The sequence below is a fragment of the Magallana gigas genome, chromosome 4 (genome assembly GCF_963853765.1).
Source record: "Magallana gigas chromosome 4, xbMagGiga1.1, whole genome shotgun sequence".
Lineage (NCBI taxonomy): Eukaryota > Metazoa > Mollusca > Bivalvia > Ostreida > Ostreidae > Magallana > Magallana gigas.
In genome coordinates, this window is record NC_088856.1 from 54,468,899 (window position 1) to 54,493,254 (window position 24,356).

Genomic DNA, 24,356 nt, shown 5'->3' on the forward strand with positions numbered 1-24,356 from the left:
AGAAAATAAATTTTAAGGTTCTTCAATCTTGATTCTTCAGGTATTATTATCATCCTAATTTCTGAAACGAACAATCTTATTTGAGCTCAAATGGGCACCGTTTACATGTGAAATAAACTGCTGACAACTGTTTCAAATAATATTCTATAATTTAAATTAACAAGATAATTAGTGGTTATCTTTTTACAAGTCACCACAACTGTAACGTGTCTCTAAAACTAAAAGGCAATGATGTTTATCACTTCCAAACGTCTTTTGAGGGCATCATGATCAATAAAATGTGCGCCTCTTATCCAATGATACTCAGTTTCCTGTTTCACTCGGTTTATTTCTATGTTGGTCAATTGTAGTTTGTAAACATAATATGTACGGTAAAGTTATGCTGGTGAAAGAGGCAACCTATAACGATAGAAATTAACATTGACAAACTGTTCATTGTGGTTACAAATATAATCCACATATTAAACTTATGAATTATTTTTTGTCATAAAATGCTTTCGTAAAAATACATCATTTTCAATATTGTTTTTGGCAAGTCATTTAACATAATCTAAGTGACAAATTTATCTATATAAAAAAAAATTGTTTCTTTTTTAACTGGAAATAATTATGTACACTGCATTAAATGTATTGACTTATATTGTCAGCTTCAAATTAACATTCAATTAAAAAAACAAAAATTACAAAATGCATGCAGAACAATAGTAAAAATATACCATTCGCTTAAGTAAGACAACAAAACTACTCTATTCACAAACACATTTTTTTTCTATGCTTTGATATTTTAAAGAAACCAATAAAATAATTTTTTACTAAGATTATAAATATTTAATGAGGGGAGGTAAATCGTCTATCGTCCAAATTTATGTTGTCATCTGATTTGAAAGCCGTTAAAATTGTAAAGACACCTTATATTTTTATATATTTTCACAAAGATAAATGAAGAAAACATAAGGATCGATGAAGAACGATACTGCAAAAATCCACTTATGATTTTAAGCATTTTTAGTTATGACAAAAATAGAAATATTCTAAAGACTATGACAGTCGTATTCTGCCTAATGTTCCAATGCCCTTGAATCAAGATTAATACAGAAAAAAAATTCCAGTGTCTTTTTTTCTGATAAAGATGTACTGTATCATCATCGCTTTTGAAAATTCTTGTAGTATTACTATTTAAGAGTCAAATAATTACTTAAATAATTTGGGTATCGGTGGGTTTCAAGTGTCAAGGTAAGATTTCAGTGTCAATGTATATTTGATGTCAGGTATTTTGGATATTTTAGCTGCCAAGGTACGTAAGAATTTAAGTAATATACGAGGGTGGTTCGAAAACTATTGAGACATTTTCTCTTATTCTTTTAGTAAAAATATAAACTCTTGAAATTTCACCAAAACGTAAATCCGGATAGAGTTTATCAAATGAATGTAAAAAGCTTCTTGTCCATGGCATAAATATAATTATCATTCCTGGTAATGTGACAAACATGCCTTCGTTTAGTGACCCGGCGCAACCGCAAGGTTTCCGCAACGTCATTTTAACGATTCTTATTGCTCCAGTGTTTTAAACACCTTTCAAGCGAACGGAAATAAGAATTGTTCTTTATTTCTTATCTTTTGTTTTCATTTCAAGATGTCATCACTTACATTTTCTCTCATGCTTGATTTTTAAATTTTTTTTTTTGGGGGGGGGGTTGATCGAGTTAATTTTACCCGAAAGTCTAATGACTGTGAATTTCTCCTGCAGTCATTTTGTACATATTTTTGAATTGTTGACAAGAGTTAGTATGTCAAAAGTACTTGATAATATTAGTCCCCTTGTCTTAATTCTAGTTAAACAATCAGTGAAAATAAAATATATGATGAACTGAAGCTCTTTATCCCTTGCCATCGTATAGTTTTTGTTTGGGTGGCCGTCTTCTTCTGAGATTTCCACCAGTTTGATGAAAATTCGCTCCACGTCTTGACGTCAAAATTTAATGTAAATTGTTGTCAGATTTCTATTGATTGGTAAATATATTTGCACCATATCCGTATTTCAACTCGAACATCAGTGAAACTTGATCAAAAGATAGTCGAAAAGAATAGCAAAATGAACATATTTAATTTTAATTATTTAATCATTAACTATAATTCTACGGACACTTACATGTATAAAGTAAATTATCAAGTTTTTCTCAGAGTTCATGGCTGCGCCGGGTACCCCGACCATCGACTTGTTTATCTACCGTCGTAAACAAAATATTAAATATTCTTTTAATATTACTTTAATTATTTCTTGGGTTTTGTCAGTGTTTATGCCAATTTTAACCAAAATTCGTCACTTAGAAAAGGAAATTTTTGAGTTGTCTCAATAATTTCCGAAGAACCCTCGTATGTGTCAAGAAGCATGGTTGTTTGATTGTATATGTGCTATATAGTTCAGGTCTTGGTATTAAAGTCTGCAGTGTAAGAGTTATATTTCATACTTATGTTTGGTATGCTTACATGTTATCACCTCATATCCCTGCTGCCTGATACTGCATGTTTACTACAGAAATCCAAATAAAGCATGAACCAAAGCTAAATAATAAAACTACTGTACAAAAAATTAATAAATACAAGCCTGTTATATCACAACATTTATTTATTTCAATCTCCGTAAAAAGACCTTGTAAACAATGAAAAAAACATCACTCAATAAAATGTGCAATAACAAATGAAAGTAAAAAAAAGATCTACAGAATAAATATGAAGCAAATAAGGTACAAAATATGTAAGGGGATCAAAGTCCTATTGCATAACGAAAGGTGGGGTGATGAATCTGTACCTACTTTTGCGCACACATTAGAGTCAGATTCTGTACAGCCATCAGGGTGGAGTGAGCGTTTTGTCCTGTTATAAGATGTCTGTCAATGATTACGTGTACAGCATCCATCTCACTATCTGTGGAGAAAAGTGAAAGTACAGAGAAACATGATTATAGTAATTCAACAGGAACATTTAGTTACATAGTAATTCAACAGGAACATTTAGTTACATAGTAAATCAACAGGAACATTCAGTTACATGTACATGTATTATGATTTTTTATAATACATAATGATTTGTTTTATCTGATTTTGTTTAGTTTATCAAAATTAGCATAAAACTATATGGTTTACATTTAAAAGTAAATCAAAACAAATGCAATATAACCTGTGTTAGCATATCTACAAATATGCGGACTAAGTATGTGTAAAGTTTACACTTAGATTGTTCACTGTAACCTTGCGTTACTGTAGTCTATATACACATGTACTGTCTCTGTAAGCTTGTACTGTAAATTCCTAATTAAACGCAAATATTAATATCCGCGTAAAATCGCAAAAAGCACATTCGCGGATTTTAGAATCTTGCCATGATTGTTTTTTCAGAGTTGAGAACAATAAGAAATAAGGTAAAAAGTTTCGCATTTGTGTTTTTATCTTCTAACAATTTATAACAAAACAGCTTGATCGCGAAATTAAGTACTCACGTAATATAAGGAATTTACAGTTACTGTATTTATGGGGCTGGGAATGAAAAGGTCAGGACTAACCACATTTAACTGTATTTAAAAGGTCATATTAAATGCAATTCATCTACCTGGTTTGAAAGGTATCATGACAATATAAACACTACAGAGCTTACACCGATCTTATTATAATAAATGGATCTCATTCCATTGCCCAATCAAGCAATGGAGGGAAACTTTAATATGAGCAAATAAAAATGACATTTTAATGCTTTCTTATCTTTCTTTTAAGTTTTTATACTATCTTCATCTTGTGGTACATCAACTTATTTCTATATGTGCCATAGGCGTCGGAACCGGGGGGGGGGGGGCTAGGGGGGGCTTTTTTTGCAAAGTTATACCTTACCATAAGAAACATAGCATGATAGAGGGTTCAGCCCCCCCCCCCCCCCCCCCCCCCCCACTTTTTCTCGCAGGATTACTTTCAATTTGCTTCCGATGCCAGTGTGTGCACAGATTAAGGAAGGAGTCTTTTCATTATCAATAATAAGAAATGCATGAAATTTTGACACAGTCAAACGGATCATATTACTTAATGATTCTATCAGTTTAATTAAATTTGACCTTTTTGTTTTCGGATAAAGGTCAGGTCAATGTCACTACCTTTTCCCTCAACGTAAAGAATGATAAAAATAAGTGTAGCTCTTTATAGTTCTGTAGACATTTGTTTAAGATTTGAAGATTCAAATCTTCAATGAAATCATAGACCATGAGAGTGTCTATCAGCTTATATTACTAAATTGGAATAAATATTTATATTAAAATTGATATTGCTTAGCCCGAATTTCCTCTAATTTTCTTAAATTTTGAAGAAATTTTGATTTTTTTTTTATGCTTCCAATAATGAAATATTTCTAATTTTTATGTATTATGAAGACTTTATATAAAGATATAAATTGACAGAAAAGCTAATATATTGACCATTTCATAAGAGAGAAAACTGATTTTAGTGATTTTTTCACAAAAATCAATGTATAGAATGGGCGCTTTAAAAAGCTTATAAAAATGTTATTTGATAGGCAAATCATATTTTAAAAACATGTTCTGAAACCCAAGTATCATATTATTAGTTCAAATTAGTAAAAAAAAATCCAACCTTATTGTTATTGTTTTAAAAATGCTAAAACAGACTCATTAAGGTCTTCCGTTTCCAACGGAAGACCTTTCTATTATTGTGCGGGAAAAAAATTAAGATTATTCTTATTAGGGTCTTCCGTTTCCGACGGAAGACCCTCTTGTTATTCTATTGTTTCTTTTCCTTATTATTATTTTATTTTTTATTTTTTTTCTGACTTTTTTCGAACGCTATTTCTCGTGAACTACTTGACCGATTTGCATGAAATTTACAGGACATGTGGAGCATCAAAAGTTCTTATTATTATAAAATTTCTGGCTAATGACGTCACATCCGGTTCGAGATTTTGAGGATTAAGTGAATTTTTAAGGACCATTTTGTCCACGTAACTTCTAAAAAACTAATTGCGATAGAAACGTGAAAATTTCAGGGATAGTAGATGAATGTCTGTAGATGATCCTATTTATTTGATATTTTGAAAAATGCGCAAGGCGGCGAAGCTCGCCCGAGGTCAAAAATTGGCACCAATTTTTTTAACGAAATTTTCGCACATTTTCGGCCCTAGCTTTTAATGTGTAAATATTTTGTTAAGACATGTAATGCAAAAGTTGTTTAGATTAACTAGGACTTTTATTTGATTTCAAGAAAAAGGAGCTGGCCCCTCAAATTAGGGGCCAAAAGGGCTCAAAAGTATTTTTGCAATAACTGTTTACTGAAAAATAATTTGTAGTCGATCATAGAACCAAAAGTGTTCATTGTACATCTGTTTATCTACAAAGTACCATACCTAAGTCATATGTTACGTAATTATGGGTTTCAAGGGGCCAGAAGTCCAAAATTTTGATCTTTAATATCTAGAAAAGGAGAAATATTTTGATAAGCATTGTAGAACTAAAAATACTTAGAATAATGTTTTTAACAATATGCTACCTAAATAATTTTTGTTGGTGGCCCCAGTAAGGATTTTAAGGGTCGGCCCCTAAAACACATTTGTTCAGATATCTTTAGAACGGTCAACAATTTCCGAACACTTGTTTAACAAAATGTGTTTATATTTACAAGACCTTTTATTTGATATCAAGAAATAAGGGTTGGCCCCTCAAATTAGGGGCCAAGAGGGCTCTAAACTCTTTTTAAAATAACTCTTTACTGAAAAATAATTTATTATCAATTATAGAAGCAAAAATGTTTATTGTACAGCTGTTTATCTATACAGTACCATACCTAAGTCATATTTTACGTAATTAGGGGTTTCAAGGGGCCAGAAGTAAAAAACTTTGATCATTAATATCTAGAAAAAGAGAAATATTTTGAAAAGTATTGTAGAACAAAAGTTGCTCAAAATAATGTTATTAATGATATGAAATCATTAAAAATGTTGTTGTTAGTGGCCCCAGTAAAGAGTTTAAGGGTGGGCCCCTAAAACAGAGTTGTTCGGATATCTCTAGAACAGTTAGCAATTCGTGAATACTTGTTGAAAAAAAATATGTTTGTTTTTCGAGACCTTTCATTTGATATCAAGAAAAAGGGGCCAGCCCCTCAAATAAAGAGCCAAATTTTCATAATAACTTATTTTAAAGCGATAATTAGTTATTAATCATAAAGCAGAAAATACGAGCTTATTATTCATAATTCAAAACTGAAATCCGTTCTAAAATCGGACGATGCAATACAGAGATATAGGGGTTTAAAAATTGATTTTTCCGGAAATTTTGATTCCACATTCTTGGTTAAGAAAATAGTTTTATGTTCAGAGTTAAATTAACTCGTACCTAAAATTATTCGATAATTGTTAAATCGTACTTTTACAGATTCGGATTTGTATTTGTTAAGTCGTTCTTGAAATCGATAAGGTTTGTTAATTCGTACTTTGCATCATTCGGATTTTGTTAACTCGTACCAAGAATAATTCGATTTTTTTGGTCTTAGTTTCTTATGTTTTTTTGTTTAAGAACCCTGCTTCTTACAGGAACTTCTAGCTTTACTTTCGACATTACCGGAAGACCCACTCGTTGCTTTGCAACGAGCTTTGCTCTAGTTTTTTTTTTATTTTTTTTTTCCTAGACGCGAACTTTGAGGCTTCATATCGTGCTCATTTCTGAACGGTTTTTGCTCCAATTTTTAGGGCTAATGTACTTTACAAAACACTATCTTAAGCAATTCATAAAATGTAGAATTCCCTTTCCGTTAAAGAGTTATTCCCCTTTTAAATTTTTTTAGGGCCTTTTGTTTCCAGACAAAGGCTCCGAGACTATGATAGCAGGGAATTGGAATCCAACGAATTTGAATAACAGAGACATTGTAGTTGTGCACATCTGTTTTTGTTTTTAGATTACGGTTTTTATTTAGGATAAGGTAGGGGGTCAAAAAACAGGATTCAAAAAAGTGCAAAAATTTAGACATGTTTTCCTTTATATCTTTTGAACGAAAAACATTTTGTTAAGACATGTAGAATAAAAGTTGTGCAAAATATCAAGGGCTTTCATTTGACACCAATAAAAAGGGGCTGGCCCCTTAAATTAAGGGCCAATGGCCCCTAAAAAATTTCGCTTAATAACTCAAAAACGGTTAGGATTTTGATATGGCTGTCGCTTGAAAAGTTGTTTGTTGGGATCTCATGAAGGTCGTTTCAATGTTATTTTGTAAGTGGTTTGTGTAGTATGAGTGTAAAAAGCTTTACATGTTAGCATGTACCTGTTTTTATTTGACAAGTTAACGAAAGACTTTGTGCGTACAACTGGCATGAAGTTACCGCAGAAAGTATGCTGGTTTATACAGGAGGCATTAATTCATAAGAATTTTTTTTTTTAGAGTACATGCTTTTTTTTAGGAGTTTAAGTCGTTAAGTTCTTATAGTGCACAATCCTTAAAACCGGGAATTGGAAAACAAAACATTCTTTTTCTTTTCTAGTAAAACACAAAATATGGAATGAAAAAATATATGCATTACCTTTTTGTTATAAACATCATGCATTCAAAATCTACCTTGAATCAGAGCTGTGTGTGTACCATTACGTAAGCTCTCCCTCGCCCGCGGCCGAGAAAGTCGGTCACCGTGGTCGCGGCTGGACTACCTAGCGGTCAGTGGTTATCTAATACACGAGAGTTGCGTCTCTCATATATGAATTTATTTAGCCGCGAACTCAAGATTTGTTTTAGTTTTGATTACACAAAATCTTTTGTGGATTAAACGATTGGATGTCAAGTAAGAAATACATGTAGTTCATTTAATTAATAAAAGCAATGTCATTCTCTAAAGCAATAATAGGCATAGATCAATTGTGGGTTTTTAGTTTAAAATAAAGAACTTCTATTTGATAGAGTAAGGTCATTATACTGCAAACTTTTCAAATCTTCCATGGTTCTGAGCTGTGCGTTTCTGTGCGTTGTACCTTTACGTAATCTATCATTCGCCCACGGCCGAGGAGATCAGCCACGGCTGCATTACCTAGCGGTAAGCGGTTATTTAATACACAAGATTCGCACACCGCGACTTACACTTACATGCATATGAACGTGTTTGAGTTAATATAGCCGTATATACAAGAACTGTTTTAATTTTATGTTATAAAGGTTTGTCCTACTTGTATATATTTAATTAAATATTTGAGTGTAAATGAATATTAATGAACGATATTACTCCATATCGGAAAAATCGTTAGACATAAACTAATGGTTGGTTGGTTTATGTAAACTACTTTAAAAACTGTATAATTAATGTTTTAAATCAACATCCCCCACCCCACCCCCCTCAAATATTAAACCTTTAAATAATGATCATCCCTCGCACATGGCTGAGGAGATCCGGCGCGAGTGGTTAAGTGATCCGCGGTCGGTTCGTGTTCTTCTACATGTACCTTATGACGCGTTTATGTTTCATATTTTGCACGGACACAACTTTATTTTATTATGTTTTCAACTATTATATAAGGAATAAGGAATCATTCTTTGAGTATTATGAGGTGATAATTTCGGTCGGGGTGTGATCAAATCCAATAAAGCCCGAAGGGCTTTATGATAGATTTGATCACACCCCGACCGAAATTATCATCTCATAATATTCAAAGAATGATTCCTTATTACTTATATTTATATAATTTTAAGCAATCGTACGATTATATATTTAAATACTAATAAGCAAACACCGCTGGCGCCTCGATTTGGCGTCATTTGTATTATGGGTTATATAGTACAAAATCAATACGTAGTGTTATCACAGGCAAAGACACTGGAAAATGTAAATATATTGGTTTAAGATAAAGTTATTTTACTTGCACAGTTGATTAAGCATTGATTTATACGATAGCGTACAAGGTAGTTTAAAAATCAAATCAAATTATAATCAAAGTTCCATGTTACATGTTTGCGGTAGGTGCTAGCACGATAAAGGAATGCCCTGAATTGAGGCATTCGATGATTATTTTAGAAAATATTCACATGAGTTTAAACAACTTTAGATTAGATTCTATCGGTGACCGGTCACATATTAATCACTTCTGTAGTTTCATTGTGAAAGCGAACTCATTGCTGCCCCCCCCCCCACTCCTCCCGCCCCGCTGACAGGTGCTCGCGCTGGATTTTTTTTATTGGAGAAAAGATCAAGATCTGTCGAAATTCATTTTTGGTGGTTTCTTCTTATGTGTAACATTTTGTTTCACTTTCCCACCCCTTTGTTTATTCGGCCAGTCTGTGTTAATTCAATTGCCGCATGCGACCGAGAATCTTGTGCCGCTTCAGCGCACACAGCTCAGAACATTTATAGCCCCAGGTCATCAATTGTTATGTAATTGAGTAACAGTTGGAAGGGTGATTTTACTACATAAAATAATAAAATCATAATATAATCTATTTTAATTGAGTACCATGCGTATAGATTCCCATAATAATTAATTTCTTTATTTCCTTTCAATGTTTACATTTAATTTTGTTCAAATAATTAATAAATTTCCTATCATTTAAATTGTGTGCTTTATCAAATTTTGATTCCGATTACCTTGAAGTCATTAATTTTCCATTGCCTTTTGACAAAAGAGAAACGCCTGACCATCCAATGAAAACAAATACACAGAGTTTGATTGACAGGTTCAGCCAGGTGCAGGTCTCGCCCGATGTCCGAGGTTATGTGTGCTGCTTGTACACAGCCGAATGGTCTCAGTAAGAGTTATCGATGTAAATAGATAATAAAAATGCATGCTTATCAAAACATGATCGTGCAAGTTAAAGTTGATTAAGGTTTGTTCCAATAGAAATCATGTTTCGCTAACTGTATTTAATATTTTTTATGTATAGCGAATTTTAATATTGTTTCAGTACTGAAACATCGCATGAAAACGTTAAATATACATGTACTCTGTAACTAGTCGTCTTTTAATACATATACCTTTCTTTTGTTTGTTAAAAATTCGTTCAATTTTGTTAAAGTAATGTAAAACACGGGCGCCATTTTGAAACAATTCACTTGTCAGAGAGTTCCGAATGAAATCTGATGAACGTTTCAAACGGTTCTAGCACGCTTTGCTCGAAACGATTTGCACTCTTTGCCCGAAACGCTAATCGGTTTACATGAAACTCTAAAAGGTTTACACGAAACGTTTCTCGCACGTTGGCCGCACGCTTTTTTGGTGTAGTAGTACGTTTTAGGGTCTGTAAATTTTGTCAGCACGCAATTCTAAACTTGCACATAGTCTTCTAAAATTTAGAAATATTTTAATATAGAAGTTATCTTTGAGAAAAGTTTACGTGTTTTGTAGGCGAGTTCAGTATAAAAAAGAAATACAATTCCTGACATGAATCATGAGTACATACTGTTTAATGTTTATAACAATGCTTGCTACCCTTTGAAAATTTAACTCGCCATTAAACATGATCTCATTTTTTAAACAATGTTTGAAACGATTACATAAACTCTGCTCGACAAATAGTTTTCCTAAAATATTTTCTTCCTTTCTTTTTTCAAAACACGTTTTATATACAGACTTTCAATTACAACACGTTTTTATAACAAAAGCAGAACTGAAAGTATAGTCATTATAATTGTAACATATATTTTCAACTCGCAGCAACAACGGAAGACCTACTCGGGGCTTTGCCACGAGCTCTGCTCTAGTTATATATATAATCGGCAGAAATTCTGAATTGCGCAACGTGATATTTTCCTACGCCAATATTACGCCAAAAATATAGTCCTTGTTCCATTTTAAACATTGATTACATTTTTCTATGCCAAGTTGTATGATAGTAAAAAAGAAAGAAAAATATACTATTCTAATTTCCTTTCATCTTGATTTAATGAACAATTAATCAAATTTACGTTTGACAAGTCGAAAACCAGAAAAGACTCCTCCCTTAAGAGAAAATACACTCAGACAACTACCTAATTATAACTTTCCCTGTTATCATTCATTTCTATCATGTGTGCTAATTAGGATTACTTACAAGGATATATATTTGTAATATATATACACACTGTTATATTGTCTACTAGAGTTAATGAATGGTTATAATCTATATACACACTGTTATATTGTCCGCCCTGATCCTTGATAAAATCTTCCACAATGACAGGAAGGGAAGAGAACTCCTGGGTCCTGGCAAGCTCAAACACAGAGGGCTGGACAAAACAACAGTCAAAATCGTTCTCAATAATATCAGTCTGTGTTTACTATCTTCAATCATTATTTAATTTTCTGAATAATATTTGGCCTTTCTGACCCATTTACATCAAAAGATTAATTTTTCAATTATGATATTCTCTCTCTCTCTCTCTCTCTCTCTCTCTCTCTCTCTGTGTACCTACCCCAGTCATACTGTAGTTCTTGAATCCCCAGGATTTACCATCGGGTGACATAACACAACAAAGGGCTGCAACTCCGCTTCCTATTGCACAAATTGGTTCTGAAAGATAGTTAAATAATCCAGTGAAATTAGCATGATCGAGATCTTTATTGTTTAAATATATTACATAAGATTTGAAAGATTCACAATTATTATGTATTATAAAAAACATTCAGTCTAATCAAGTTCAGATCCTCTGATCCAATGAACCTTGTGTAGCAGTGAGTGGATTGAAATATCTTTAAGTTATTTTAATCAGATTGTCAAAAATCTATCTTTGACAAACAACGGGACTTTTAAATATGTTTAAACACATTTTAAATATGTTTGGCACTTGGATGATCCATGATTTTCTTTTGTGTTTTGATGATGACAGGCATAGAATATATCAATGAATTGACAATTACTTGTGGTATAAAACCGACCTGGTTATTAACATTTTATAATATAATCAAGAGTAAAACAACAGTATATCAAATCTTAAATCCATGGTGTTGAATAAGTTAGAAATAAAATAATTTCACTTTTTTAATAATAACAAGTGTTACCATGATAATAATATTTAAGTGAGTAGAACGATGTAGATTCTTTTTTATATGCGCCGAGTACTTAATTCCACAATTCAATCATTTTGCATCAACTCTCTCTCTCTCTCTCTCTCTCTCTCTCTCTCTCTCTCTCTCTCTCTCTCTCTCTCTCTCTCTCTCTCTCTCTCTCTCTCTCTCTCTCATTTGATGATAAATATTATTCAGCAAATAGATGAAATTAGGTGTGCTTCTTACTTTTCTCCCTGATGAAGTGGTTGACAATCTGACTGAGTTCAGTGTTACTGGCCAAGTCATGGACTGCTCCAGGGGACGAGGGAATCAACAGGGCAGAGTATCTTGCCGCTAGAGAACAAAAAATAACCACTATTATACCATTAATTAAAACATGTATAACTGGGAATCGTAGAGTTCACATGACTGTACATCTACTTATTAAATAGGACAGAGTACCTTGCCGCTGAGGAACGAAAAATATATTACAGCATCATACATGTACACGTTTAGAGGGGGGATTCAAAGAATCTACATGACTTATGTCTACTTATCAAACAGGGCAGAGTTCATTGCTGCTGAAAAAATACAAAAATACTTTACAGCAGTACAACAAGGAGAATCCTGATGCATTATGTGTTGTCTAGTGTATAAACCTGACTAATAGGGCAGAGAACAATGCTGCTGAGGAACAAACAAATACATGTACATGTATTATATTACTGTACATTGCATTACAACAAAGAGAGTCACAGAACCATGATGTACACTGTGTAACCACTTAATCATGATTTTAGTCCTAGTATTTGGCCACTTAATATTGAAAAATAGTTTTCAGGATTAAAAAAATCTGTTTCAAAGGATATAATGTTAAATAAGCCACTAGATAAACATGTACATGTAGATGAGGCTGGTCTTATGGACAACTGTGTATAAAGGTACTCGGGTAGAGGCAACTCAGTGAACTTATTCAAAGTCTATAGGGTTGGATGAAACTGTACTAGCTCTTACAGTCAAAAGTTTAAAGGAGAATGGGATTAAATAAGGTGATTAAGTACACCTGTACTTACAGTCCACTGTTTCGAATGCTATGGGGTTGGATGAGGCTTTACTCCTGAACTCGTTGAACCAACGTCTATTGTTGTCATCCTGCTGAACGTACTCCACATTCTTCCCCTGAAACATGACATGATTTCATAATGGAGTAAAGGCTCAGGTTATAAGTACACCATCCAATACCTCAATATTACTTGTTTACATTTTTAAGAAATTAGAGGGGGTGATCTAAACAAGGGTGAAGCTCAAGATGCTTTTATTAGAAAATCAACGCTGGTTTACGACTAAGCCAAAGGTTAACCAGTACCTAGCCTACTATATGCACTATTATGCATGTGATTTCTCTGTAGGCTACATTTGTATGTGATCTGTACATGAGTGACAGAGTCTATATATCAAGATTTATTACTTATAATTCTTCTTTTTATATGTAACTAAATACAGTGACAGTTGAATAGCAGTGCTGCATGGTGGTCAGGTGGGAATCGTGGGATTGTTTAAGGAATGTCAGATTTATTTCACTCTATTCTTATAATCCTTCAACATCCTTCAAGTGTATGTACATGGCATAGAGATAATGGTTACATTGTAGAGCTTACGTGTGGCGAGGCTAGCTGTATGGAGAAGTTGGAACTGGCAAGTGTGTAAGCCTGGATAAATGACTGAGCCGATACACCTGTAAACACAGACAAAAACAGGATTTACATATACCATGTTCAGACATAAAATAGTATACACTCTTTACACTAAAATACATTTGACAGCTGTATGCACATACATGTATATTTACTGTAAATAGGGGGACCCGCCCACTCTTGACCGACAATATTATTGTTTTGAAGCGATACTTCTATGATAAACACTCGCTACAAAAACAACATTTAACCTCTCCATACATTATTTTGGTTTGTGTGTTTTCTACAACTGTAACTCAGATTCTCACCTTCAACCGCTGAACTTAAAACCATCAAACAATGTAGTCTGGGCGCAGACATCTTTCACAAATGGAAACTCGAACCCGATATAAATACATATAACAATGTGCTGTTGAAAAAAAAATTCAACACAAGGAACCGTTACAGATGAGACGTATTTTTAAAGCTCTTACATCTAATAAAGTGTTTGGAGTTTAATAACTCCATAAGGTAGAAAGATAATTTTTGTACGGAACTTTTTTTTTCGTTTTAGCGTGCGTTTGTTTACTTCTGGTTTCGCTTTCGGTTTGAAACATAATGAATGCACAGAGCCCATGTTCATTTGACTGGACAGACGGTTTGGAAAAATTCCCTGTATACTGTAGAAAGGAGGATGGAGTACAAGGAAAGGATTCAATGGTAAACTGATTTGTATTGAACACTGTCAGTGGAAGTGAAGCCCTCACGATATTTCTGCCACTTGCATCTACAATCTTGTGGTACAATTGAGTGTATTAAAACTTTTGCCCATAGACACCTGACGTTATATATCAAATATATATCCTCTACCTATTAACACGTGTATTATTAGGTAGAGAGTATGTATGTTTTATAACGTCAGGTGCCTGTATTTTTGTCATACTGAAAACGTTTGACTTCACTGATCAACATTAAAAATTTGTTAAGAAGACATGATGTTAAATGGCCTGGGATCACTTAACCAACATTTTCATTTTTTTTTTGTCTTAAGATTGTTAATATAGTAAATTAATATGATATGTATTTTTAGTTTCAGTATGTGAAGCACAACATTCCCGGTCCAGGCATTGATAAGGAAAAATTCCTTCCTGTTTTTATCGGTTGTTCCTGCCATGAGTGTATCAGTGACTGCCCTTGTGTGCAGAGATTTGGTCAGAATTACACTGAAGATGGTAAACTTAAAACTTCATATCTCGACGCAGACGAACACAAGGTGATGGTGGAATGTAACGGTAACTGCAGCTGTTCTCAAACGTGTGTAAACAGGGTCGTACAAGGTGGAGTAAAAGTGAGAGTCGAGTTATTCTGGACAGTAAGCAAAGGAATAGGGGTCAGGACTCTGGAAGATTTAGATCCCGGTGCGTTTGTCTGTGAATATGCGGGAGAAATCATCTCAAGTGACGAGGCTAGGAAACGGAGCCTAGCTCAACGGAAAGAAGACATGAATTATATTATAACCGTTAACGAACATTGCAAGAGTGGTGTGATAAAAACTCATGTAGATCCTAGAAACTTTGGCAATGTCGGGCGATTCCTCAACCACAGCTGTGATCCTAACCTAACAATGCTCCCAGTACGGATTGATTCTGAAATTCCATTACTTTGTTTGTTTGCAAAGAGGAAAATAAGCTCAGGAGAAGAGTTGAATTTTCACTACGGACTTTCCTCAGGAGATGAGAGAACAGTTTATTCGGACATTGATGGAAAAGAAAGTGGCTTAATACCATGTAACTGTGGTTCACAATCGTGTCAGGGTTATCTGCCCTTTGATAAGACACTATTTGATGATTGATGATAAAAAATATACTATAACTTTATATATTAATTATCAATAAATTCCAACACATCATAGAGTTGTTTTTTTAGCTTTAAATTATATTTAATATCCATGGCAGGATGATAAACCATGGTGTTCAAGTTTTTTGTTTTTAATACTGGATATTTTCTAATCTGTCAACTCTGGCATAAATATTAACAGTGCATGTATTATACAAACATTCAGTTTTTTCTACAAACAAATCTTGCTACAAGCTATCATTTTTTTTATAAGTTTATTCATAAAAAATCAATGCACATGTATAAAGTTAACATTGGTTAACATAAATATAGAATACACTGAAAAAAAACCCACAGACTCAATGTAATGAGAGAAGGAATTTTGTCTGAAGTCTAACACTGTGTAGGGGTATTCAAATGCATTCAGTATTTAACTTTGAATTAAACTGAGGTTTTCGGATGTATGAATGATGTCTAACAATGCTGTTTATCCTTATAAAGTTGCAGTATCAGAAGAGCGCATCAATGTACACACAATTTCAATTCAACAGCAACTGTATGGTCTAAAATTCCTCCTAATTCAGATTTTCCTGTTGATTTACAAAAAAATGTCTCCCATTTAAAAAAAAATGTGAGTACATGTTTACACATCTTTGCAAAACATCAATGAAGTCAAAACTTTGAACTGCATCTCTATGGTTTTCTTCCAGTAGTAAATGCTGCCTGCTACAAGCTTTGGTGTAAATCAGATTTTCAACATTCTGTCGTGCTATGGGCAGGGATCTAATTCATCCTTGCTATGGGCGGGGATCTAATTCATCCTTGCTATGGGCAGCAATCTTATTCATCCTTGCTATGGGCGGAGATCATACTTCCTGAAACAGACTGCAGATGTCTGGTTTCCTAGCCAACATGCCTTGTGTGAGGCTAGAGTTATCTGCCCTGATGATGGCTCCGTTCTCCAACAGATATCTACAAGTCTCTGAATGCTGACCACCTGCTGCAATGTGTAATGCTGCAAGGAAGAAGTGTACAAACTGATCATAATGCTTTTAACAGTTGTGTATTGAGTAGTGCTTCACATGACATTACAAAAATTACAAATTACAGGTAATTCATATAAACACATGAAGTAAAATATGATGTTACTAAAAAATAATGTTATTGAAAGTTTACTGCTCAAAAAATTGAGATAATCAATGTATACATATAAAAGTATAGATATATGAATTGCATGTCTTAATATTGTTTTAGAAGCCTGTAAATATGAAATAATTCTGTATAAAACCTTGCTTTGTTGACCGTGTACCTGTTCTACCTTTCGTGTCGGTGACATTGACATCAGCTCCGGCACACACCAAGTAGGAAATTACACCGAGTTGTCCTTCCTTAAACAAAATAAAAGTAGTTTGAATTGTATTAATGTTCCCTAACCCTTACTCCACCTCTCCTTACTTTATTTTGACTTTCAATCTAATTTTTTTTCCTTGCAAGCAATACCAGTGGCTTTAGAGAATTCAGTATTTAACACTAATTAGTACCTTGGCTGCAACAAACAGTGGCGTGAACCCTTTTGATGACCTTGAGTTGATATCGACCTTTAAGCTTTCCACCAGGAACTTCACGGACTTCAGACATCCCCCCTGAGTGGCCAGGTGGAGGGGTCCCAGGCCGGCATTGTCCTCACGACACAGGTCACCCTGTCAAACCAAAAACACACAACAAAATGACAACTCAGGTCACCGTGTCAAACCAAAATAATGATGACATACATGTAGCTGTATAAGATACAAGGCAGAAAAAATACTTCAAGTTCTTTTACTTGATATAATTTGGTGAGTTATCATTCAGTATTAATGGTCACTAGTTTAATAGATGTGTTGTTAAACAGACATCAAACTTGAAGATATTAAGATGGTCAGTAGCTGACAAGTGTTTTTAAGTTATTCTTTTTAATCTCGTTAAAATCATGAAACAGTCATGATCACATCAACTTAAAAAAGTGAATAGATGGAATTTGCACCGTCTGTATAAATTTTGTGAGATGATATCATTTAACCAAAAAGGTCTAAGACTATTGTTAATCTGCTTTTGTGCATGCATAAATTTTCAAAATGTTACTGTACAACTATATTTAGTTCAGGCTTAACATGTTTCCATACCTTTTGTGTTGAGATGAGAGTTTGAGCGACCTCCACATGGTCTGATTTAATGGCGTCCATCAGCGGTGTACTTCCTGAGCTATCCGTGGTGTCCACAGTAAACGGCCCGACGTTTAACAGGAAAGTCACCACGGAGTGGCAGCCATGTAGAGCTGGAATATACAACCCAGTAAGTGTACCCCACTACAGAGCTAAAGTTACACATAGAGTACAGAAAGAGGAAATACACAACATAGAGGACAGCCATGTAGAGCTGGAATATACAACACATCTAGTAGATTTATCCCATTACAGAGCTAGTTAAACATAGAGTAGAGAAAGACACTATAAAGTGGCAACCATGTCATTTTAAAACGAATCACAAATGCATTCATGTTTTATAGCATTTACATCATTAGTCTCAGAGTACACATTTCGCTTTAATCAACTGTTACAAGTACATGTATGTACTGGTATATATAATTTGAAAAATGAACTTGTGTTAGGGATCGCAATAATTCACAAAAATCCTTTGTTGAAGTGTATGACTTAGCATTTTATTTTTATTGACCTGCTGTATGTAGCGGGGTCCTCCCGTTCTTGCTGGCAGTGTTCATCACAGTGTTGTTATGATCATAGAGAAGGCGGACAATACCCAGGTGTCCTTCCCTGAAAACAAATATATTTTTAATGAAAAAATTACGGTAACTTAAAGAGAGACTGCTACAGTGGTCTACTGGTCTGAGAGCTACAGTACCGATCAGACCCACCCTAACAGAAAGTAAACCCCAACTAAACCCTGGGTTTACTTTGTGGGTTTACTCCAAGTTTAATAGTCAGAATGGACCCAGAGTAAACCCCGATCAGAAATATACCCCTTAAAGCAGACGCTTCATGTGTATTCGGAATATACAAGGGGCAGGAATTACAGGCAGTAAGATGGTAAAATAAAAGACGGGTCTGCTTCAACCACACTTTAGTGCTTAAAGTTGACCCTAAAAGCAATTCCCTTGTAAACCTAAAGTAAACCTTAAGTAAACCCAAAGTAAACCCCGAGTAGACCCAAATTTCCATGAAGCTGAATTCAGGTTAGTCAATTGTGCTGGAGATAGTTAGATTGATCCCTGGCCTTGACAGACCTAATTTGTAGATGGATTTTAAAGATGCGAAGCTCTCCCTTGAGTTTCTTTAAATGGTGGGCAAATGGCCCCGAGAGCCAAGTATACATGGGTTTAATTCTAAAGACCTGCACCCGCAGTTAGTAATACAGCGTACTCCGGATATATTGAAATTCAGGGGACCATGCAAATTATTTCAATATATCCGTATTTCAATATAAGCAAAATTGACTAACGAGAAGCCGCCATTTTTGAAAGTTCAATCCCGATGGAAGCATAGAAAACCAAACCCGAACAAATTATTTGGTAATCATTTAATCTATTAATCTAATCTAATCTATTACAGTGAAAAGATTAGTAATAATACATGGAATATTAGTCTTTGAAAGTTTGATTAAAATTATATCTGTAAGTTTTGTGAGTTTCATTTTGTTACTATCTTAAACCTCATCATAATCTCCGATCGCATTCTTTTACGTTTAGAGAAAAATCACCAGACTCTAACGCTTCAAATACTGTTGAACGCTGCTTGTGTATCATCTGAAGTGAACTCGCGATATCTCAAAATCCTTAGCTGTTTTGAATTTAAGCTTTGTCCTTCTATCAACAGCCATAACTAGTTCATATTTAGTGTCCGAAGATAAGGTTTTTCATTTCCATGGGGTTTGCATATTATGTTTAGCCTCAATACATCCATATACATAAAAACAAAAAACTCAACAGTGAATAAATTTCACGTTTTAAAAGAAGTATAAAATTACATGATTAGAACTTATAAATCAATTCACACCTTTGTATATCAACCGGTCAGTCTGGCATAATTACTTTCACCAACTGTGTCGACAGCCGCCTTGGAGTACTTCAATATAACCGTTATAATAACAACTAATTATCACCTATGGGGACCGATCAGTGCCTTCAATATAAGCGATATTTCAAAATAGCCGATTTCATTATTTCCGTTGAATCAATGCAAAGAAATTGAGAAGCAAAAACTGGGGATTTATTTCTATTTCAAAATAAGCGGAATTTTAAAATAAGCGATTTCAATATAAGTGGAGTAAGCTGTATATCAAAACTAATGGAAGAACAAATTACAGTCAATCCAATCTGAAAGTAAAAATGATCTGTTATATATGGGAACTTAAGAAGGTCAACATTTCACAGAGGAACTACATGTAGTATGAGCTACAAACCTGCATGCAATGTGGAATGGGGTCCATCCATCTTTGTTCTTCAGCGATACATTCGCACCAGACTTCAGAAGTTGTTGGATAACCTTAATACTGTCCTTTGTGCAGGCCAGCATTAGAGGTGTCCTGTAATAATATATTCTCAATCTGTATAACTACTTGTACATTGGGTTGGGTATACATTGTTCGTTTCATCAGATTTGTATGGCAATGCTTATCTACCATTTGCTAGTACCCTACGTATCAAATATTGAATAAATTTAAAGTTGGTTTAAGTTATCACAGAGAAAAATGATAGAGTTTATTTGCCAATCTTGGACTCATTCCATGGGAGTTCACATTTACCATCTACAGTTACTCTAAAATCATTGAATAGTCAATCACCTTGGTTCCCAGTCACCGTGGAAATGAGTATCAGTCACAATTTTCCCTGATTTTTTACTATAGTCTGTCCCAAGATATCCTGAATACAGATTTTGCTTAATTGCTTCATATTTATAAATACCTCAGGGTTCAAATGAATGAAAAATTTCGAAATACAATACAAAACAATGCTAAAAAATGTGATGTCTACGAGGATTTTGTATTTAGTATGATAACGTTGAAAAATTATGTGATGTATTCTGAGTGTATTCCGAATGGAGAAAAGATGTAAACAATACCCATTATAAATCTCCGTAAGGAATCTGTTTTTGTTCCAGTTAATTTTTCCGAGTGAAAGATAATAATGTGTCGATGAAATTATTTTGGAAATTATCCCTTTCAACTATTTCAATTTGAATGCACTTCTTTCACAGGTATGTGTATTTTTATTAAAAATCGTCCAAATGTGCTGCATGAATATCTTGGGACAGACTATTAACAATCACCATGGTTCCTGGGCTCTGACCCACTCGGTACCATGGTCTCTGGGTTTACACTAGATAGAATGTTCTATCGTTAAAATGACAGATGTCCTACGGACCCGGTTTAACGATAGAATTCATCCCATATACTCGCTTCGTAGCAAATAAAAAAATTATATCGCGCTGTATTTCACCTAAATTTTCATATGATTGGTCTCAAATACCTACAATGTTGCTCTTTTAGAATCTGATATTACCACATTAACTGTTTTGCAACGAAACCACTGCCACTTTTAACATCACGTTTGAAAATTCGCTGTTTGTGGTCGCCATGTTAATGATAAAATCCGAGACATTCCGAGTGCGATTTCCGACAAAATGGCAGGCAAATTCAAACGTGTATTTTAACAAAATACCTTGGTAAGACTCATGAAATGGATATTTTGAGGAATAAACTACATATGCATGTTCATTAAGGTTTGTTATGTATAAAAATGTGATTTTCCCCTGCAGATTATTTTTAATGGACTTAAAATTGACACGAAGCTGATCCGCTTCACGGCTGCTACATTGCAAGTATATGGGATGAATTTTTACTGTGACCTGAGCGTAGCCTTGTCACGGTAAGATTATTCTTTCTAGGTTTATACACTCACCAATCAGCCCTCTTTAGGCTGTCCACCTGCGCCCCGAACTGGAGTAATATCTGGACGCATTCCAGTTGACTCGCTTGAGCAGCCTCGTGTAAGGGTCGCTTGCCGTCAAGGTTGGATATTTCCACATCGGCACCGGAGAGTAACAGGTGCTCCACGAGAGCCGCATGGCCACATCTTGCAGCAATGTGCAGGGCAGTGTCTCCTGATTTTTCGTACGACGTATTCAGCGGAATTTCTGGGTTTTTAAAGTAATCTAAGTCACCATGTTGAGCTGCTTTGAAAAGATCATCTGTCATAACAGAGTGTGGTATGATTCTTGAGAAAGGAACTATGCAAGTATTCACTGTATTGACCAACTCACCAAGTTCGCCGCACCAATCTTTCAAATTTTATCGGAAATAAAAATAGGTCGGTTTGATGAAAAACCGAGCACTGTAGCTACCATTTTCCCGGTTTGTCATCTAACTGAATTTGAGAATTTGTACCTACATATTATAGGTTGCACACCAACTAATTTTTACTATATATTCTTACCAAAATTACGCAACTTTAGATACGGGTAGCGAGTTTAAAACAAACTTCTGGGAAAATTCTTCTTTACAACTTTTTTTTGGTGCGAGAAAAGGTGGGGGCAGGCCCCCCCCTGCCCCCCCCCCCCCCCCCCCTACGTGCCTGCTCTTTTGGAATTAAGTGGACAGAATGTAGGCTATGTTTGTCCACCTCTCGAAAAAAAAATAATTATAACCCTGTGCTTCGTTTGTCTGCTAAAACAAATGGTACATAGAGAAGATGAATAATATTGAATATTTATTGAACGATTACTATCTTATAATGGAGCCCTGCTCCAACATCAGAATCACCGACCCTGTAGCCATAACTTGGTAGAAGCCTCTTCATTTATCATCAGCATGTGCTTGTTTATCCACTGATTGTCCAACAGTTGACAAAGAAGATTTTGTTAAAAAAAATATGAATTGTAAAATTTTTACCCTAAAACATTATGGCCCCTGGGGATGGTAGTCATGAATTGCACAATTTATGCTCCACTATAAAATATATTGTATAAACTACAAAAAGAATGTATTATTATACGATTTATTAAGTAAAAGAATTCAATCACATTTTTATAAATATTGTGCCCCGAGAGGTTTTAACCGCATTTAATGTCTGCCTATAGCATGTCAGGATGCATGCTGTTTAATCAGCACATGAAAGATTAACGATCTAATATTTACTTTGGTTGGGGGGGGGGGGGGTTTATGTTATGTATAAGCATACTGGCTTGAACACTTTGAGTACAAGTAGACCAGTCTAATCGACTGTGCAGGCACCGTCCCTTGGTACTCTCTGTTTTCAGGCCACTTTGTTTCTGTATAGCTGTTGTATTCACTGATGTGTAAATCCTATACATATATTTCATTGTATTAATGAAACATTTTGCATATTGTTGCCTGGACATTGTGAGCAGTATTTCATTCATTATTTGTTATAATCATGATATTATTATTATTTTCTTTTTTTTTAATGTATATGCCCCCTGAGGGCCCTTGATTGGTGAATAAATAAATAAATATATATATATATATAAAGACTAACTGACGAAATAACTTATGAGTGAGCATTCACAATCTAATTAGAATTAGATCCTTCACGCTCCTGTCAAATACGGTTGCGTGAAGGATATAATTTTAATTAGATTGCAGGCACGTAGCATCGTTTTTGAAAGTGTGTGTTTGTGTGTGTTGGGGGGGGGGGGGGGGGCAGCAGACTCATCCAAAAAAAAAGGGGGGATAAAAAAAAAAGGGGGGATGTTACCAAAATCCTGAAAATCCTAATACGTTGGGGGGGGGGGGGGTATACAGGGTCACAGAAAAGTGGGGGGCCAACTCCATGTAAATTCAATTTTTTGAATGTAAAAAGAAAAATCTTTGCTGCGTGAAAAAGTGGCTGCCCCCCCCCCCCCCCCCCCCCCCCCGATGCTACGTGCCTGCTATTGATCATACTTAGCTGTTTCCTGCATCCCCTCTACCCCACCCCCACCCCCGATGCTACGTGCCTGGATTGGGGCATTCATAACTAACGTTATATGTTGCAACATTTACTGGTACATGTATACATTTGCAAGACTCAGATTGACAAAAAAATGTCGCAAAATAAACTAAATTCTTGGTTTGTCTATTTGAAAAAATCCATAATTTGATAGTACATTACGGATTCTTAAAGATATAATTGCAGGTAATCGGATAAAACCTATCTATGCTTCAATTATTTACATGATTTATTACTTGTATTTAATCAGGGGCGAAACATCTCAGAGCACGCGTGTAACGAGGGCGAAACCACCCAGTTCCTCTTATATAGAGACAGAGGACCAGTCAACAGACAGACATAACAGACGACAGTAGACCTGACGTGACGAAGTCGGAGAAAAACTAGGTCTGGAAGAAGAGATATAGAGACCTACACATCAGGGAGTTAAATTTTATATACCAACTCATAAGATTGGAGTCACAAAAGTGTTCTTCCGATCACACACATATTATAACATCAATTCTGATATGTCAAACGTTATGTTGAAGTTCATAAGCCAGACTTCATGTCTGTCGGCTAGTACATGTTTATCATGATACTCATTAACCTTTTCAATTTAACTAAGATGAATTAGATTATCTTTACTGTCCTTTAACAATTAACTATATGTAGCACAAAGTATCATGCGCGGATCCGGGGGGGGGGGGGGGGGGGTACGAGGGATATTTTTTGGCAGCGCTTAATGCTTGTTTCATACAGGAGGTATTCTAATGTGTATAGAAAATAGACCTCCTGTCTAAAACAGGCGCATGTGGATGTTTTCGGTAATTTCACTATGTATAACTAAGAAATGAAAAAAAACAACGAAAAGAGGGGATGTTTC

The 24,356-nt window shown here is 34.6% G+C and overlaps 3 protein-coding genes across 6 annotated transcripts in view; all 3 read right to left on the bottom strand.

The window, feature by feature from the left end:
- The window catches only part of LOC117683192 (E3 ubiquitin-protein ligase TRIM71-like), a 182,662-nt gene extending 174,886 nt beyond the window's left edge, over positions 1-7,776 (bottom strand). The window contains exon 1 of the mRNA XM_066083053.1: positions 7,596-7,776. The gene's annotated coding sequence lies outside the window, so the exon portion shown is untranslated. The remainder of the gene's footprint in view (positions 1-7,595) is intronic.
- On the bottom strand, positions 308-14,162 carry LOC136274958 (glutamine amidotransferase-like class 1 domain-containing protein 1). Of its 3 annotated transcripts, none has more exons than XM_066083054.1 (9): positions 13,983-14,162; positions 13,639-13,715; positions 13,054-13,159; positions 12,227-12,334; positions 11,407-11,504; positions 11,127-11,220; positions 2,814-2,925; positions 2,498-2,530; positions 308-399 (listed from the first exon to the last, which is right to left on the bottom strand). In XM_066083054.1, the coding sequence occupies exons 1-9, from the start codon at positions 14,032-14,034 to the stop codon at positions 378-380; spliced, it is 702 nt and encodes a 233-aa protein (XP_065939126.1). In that variant the 5' UTR covers positions 14,035-14,162; the 3' UTR covers positions 308-377. The 3 variants fall into 3 exon arrangements, with proteins under 3 accessions (XP_065939126.1, XP_065939127.1, XP_065939128.1); XM_066083055.1 differs by having other exon boundaries at positions 2,488-2,530; positions 13,983-14,154; XM_066083056.1 differs by lacking the exon at positions 2,498-2,530 and having other exon boundaries at positions 13,983-14,155.
- Positions 14,163-15,745: 1,583 nt separating this feature from the next.
- Positions 15,746-21,826, bottom strand: LOC105328550 (ankyrin repeat domain-containing protein 16). 2 transcript variants are annotated; one of them, XM_034452249.2, is made up of 7 exons: positions 21,443-21,826; positions 19,945-20,067; positions 18,202-18,299; positions 17,652-17,803; positions 17,031-17,189; positions 16,808-16,877; positions 15,746-16,504 (listed from the first exon to the last, which is right to left on the bottom strand). In XM_034452249.2, the coding sequence occupies exons 1-7, from the start codon at positions 21,736-21,738 to the stop codon at positions 16,356-16,358; spliced, it is 1,047 nt and encodes a 348-aa protein (XP_034308140.2). In that variant the 5' UTR covers positions 21,739-21,826; the 3' UTR covers positions 15,746-16,355. The 2 variants fall into 2 exon arrangements, with proteins under 2 accessions (XP_034308140.2, XP_065939107.1); XM_066083035.1 differs by having other exon boundaries at positions 16,799-16,877; positions 21,443-21,824.
- Positions 21,827-24,356: the final 2,530 nt, after the last annotated feature.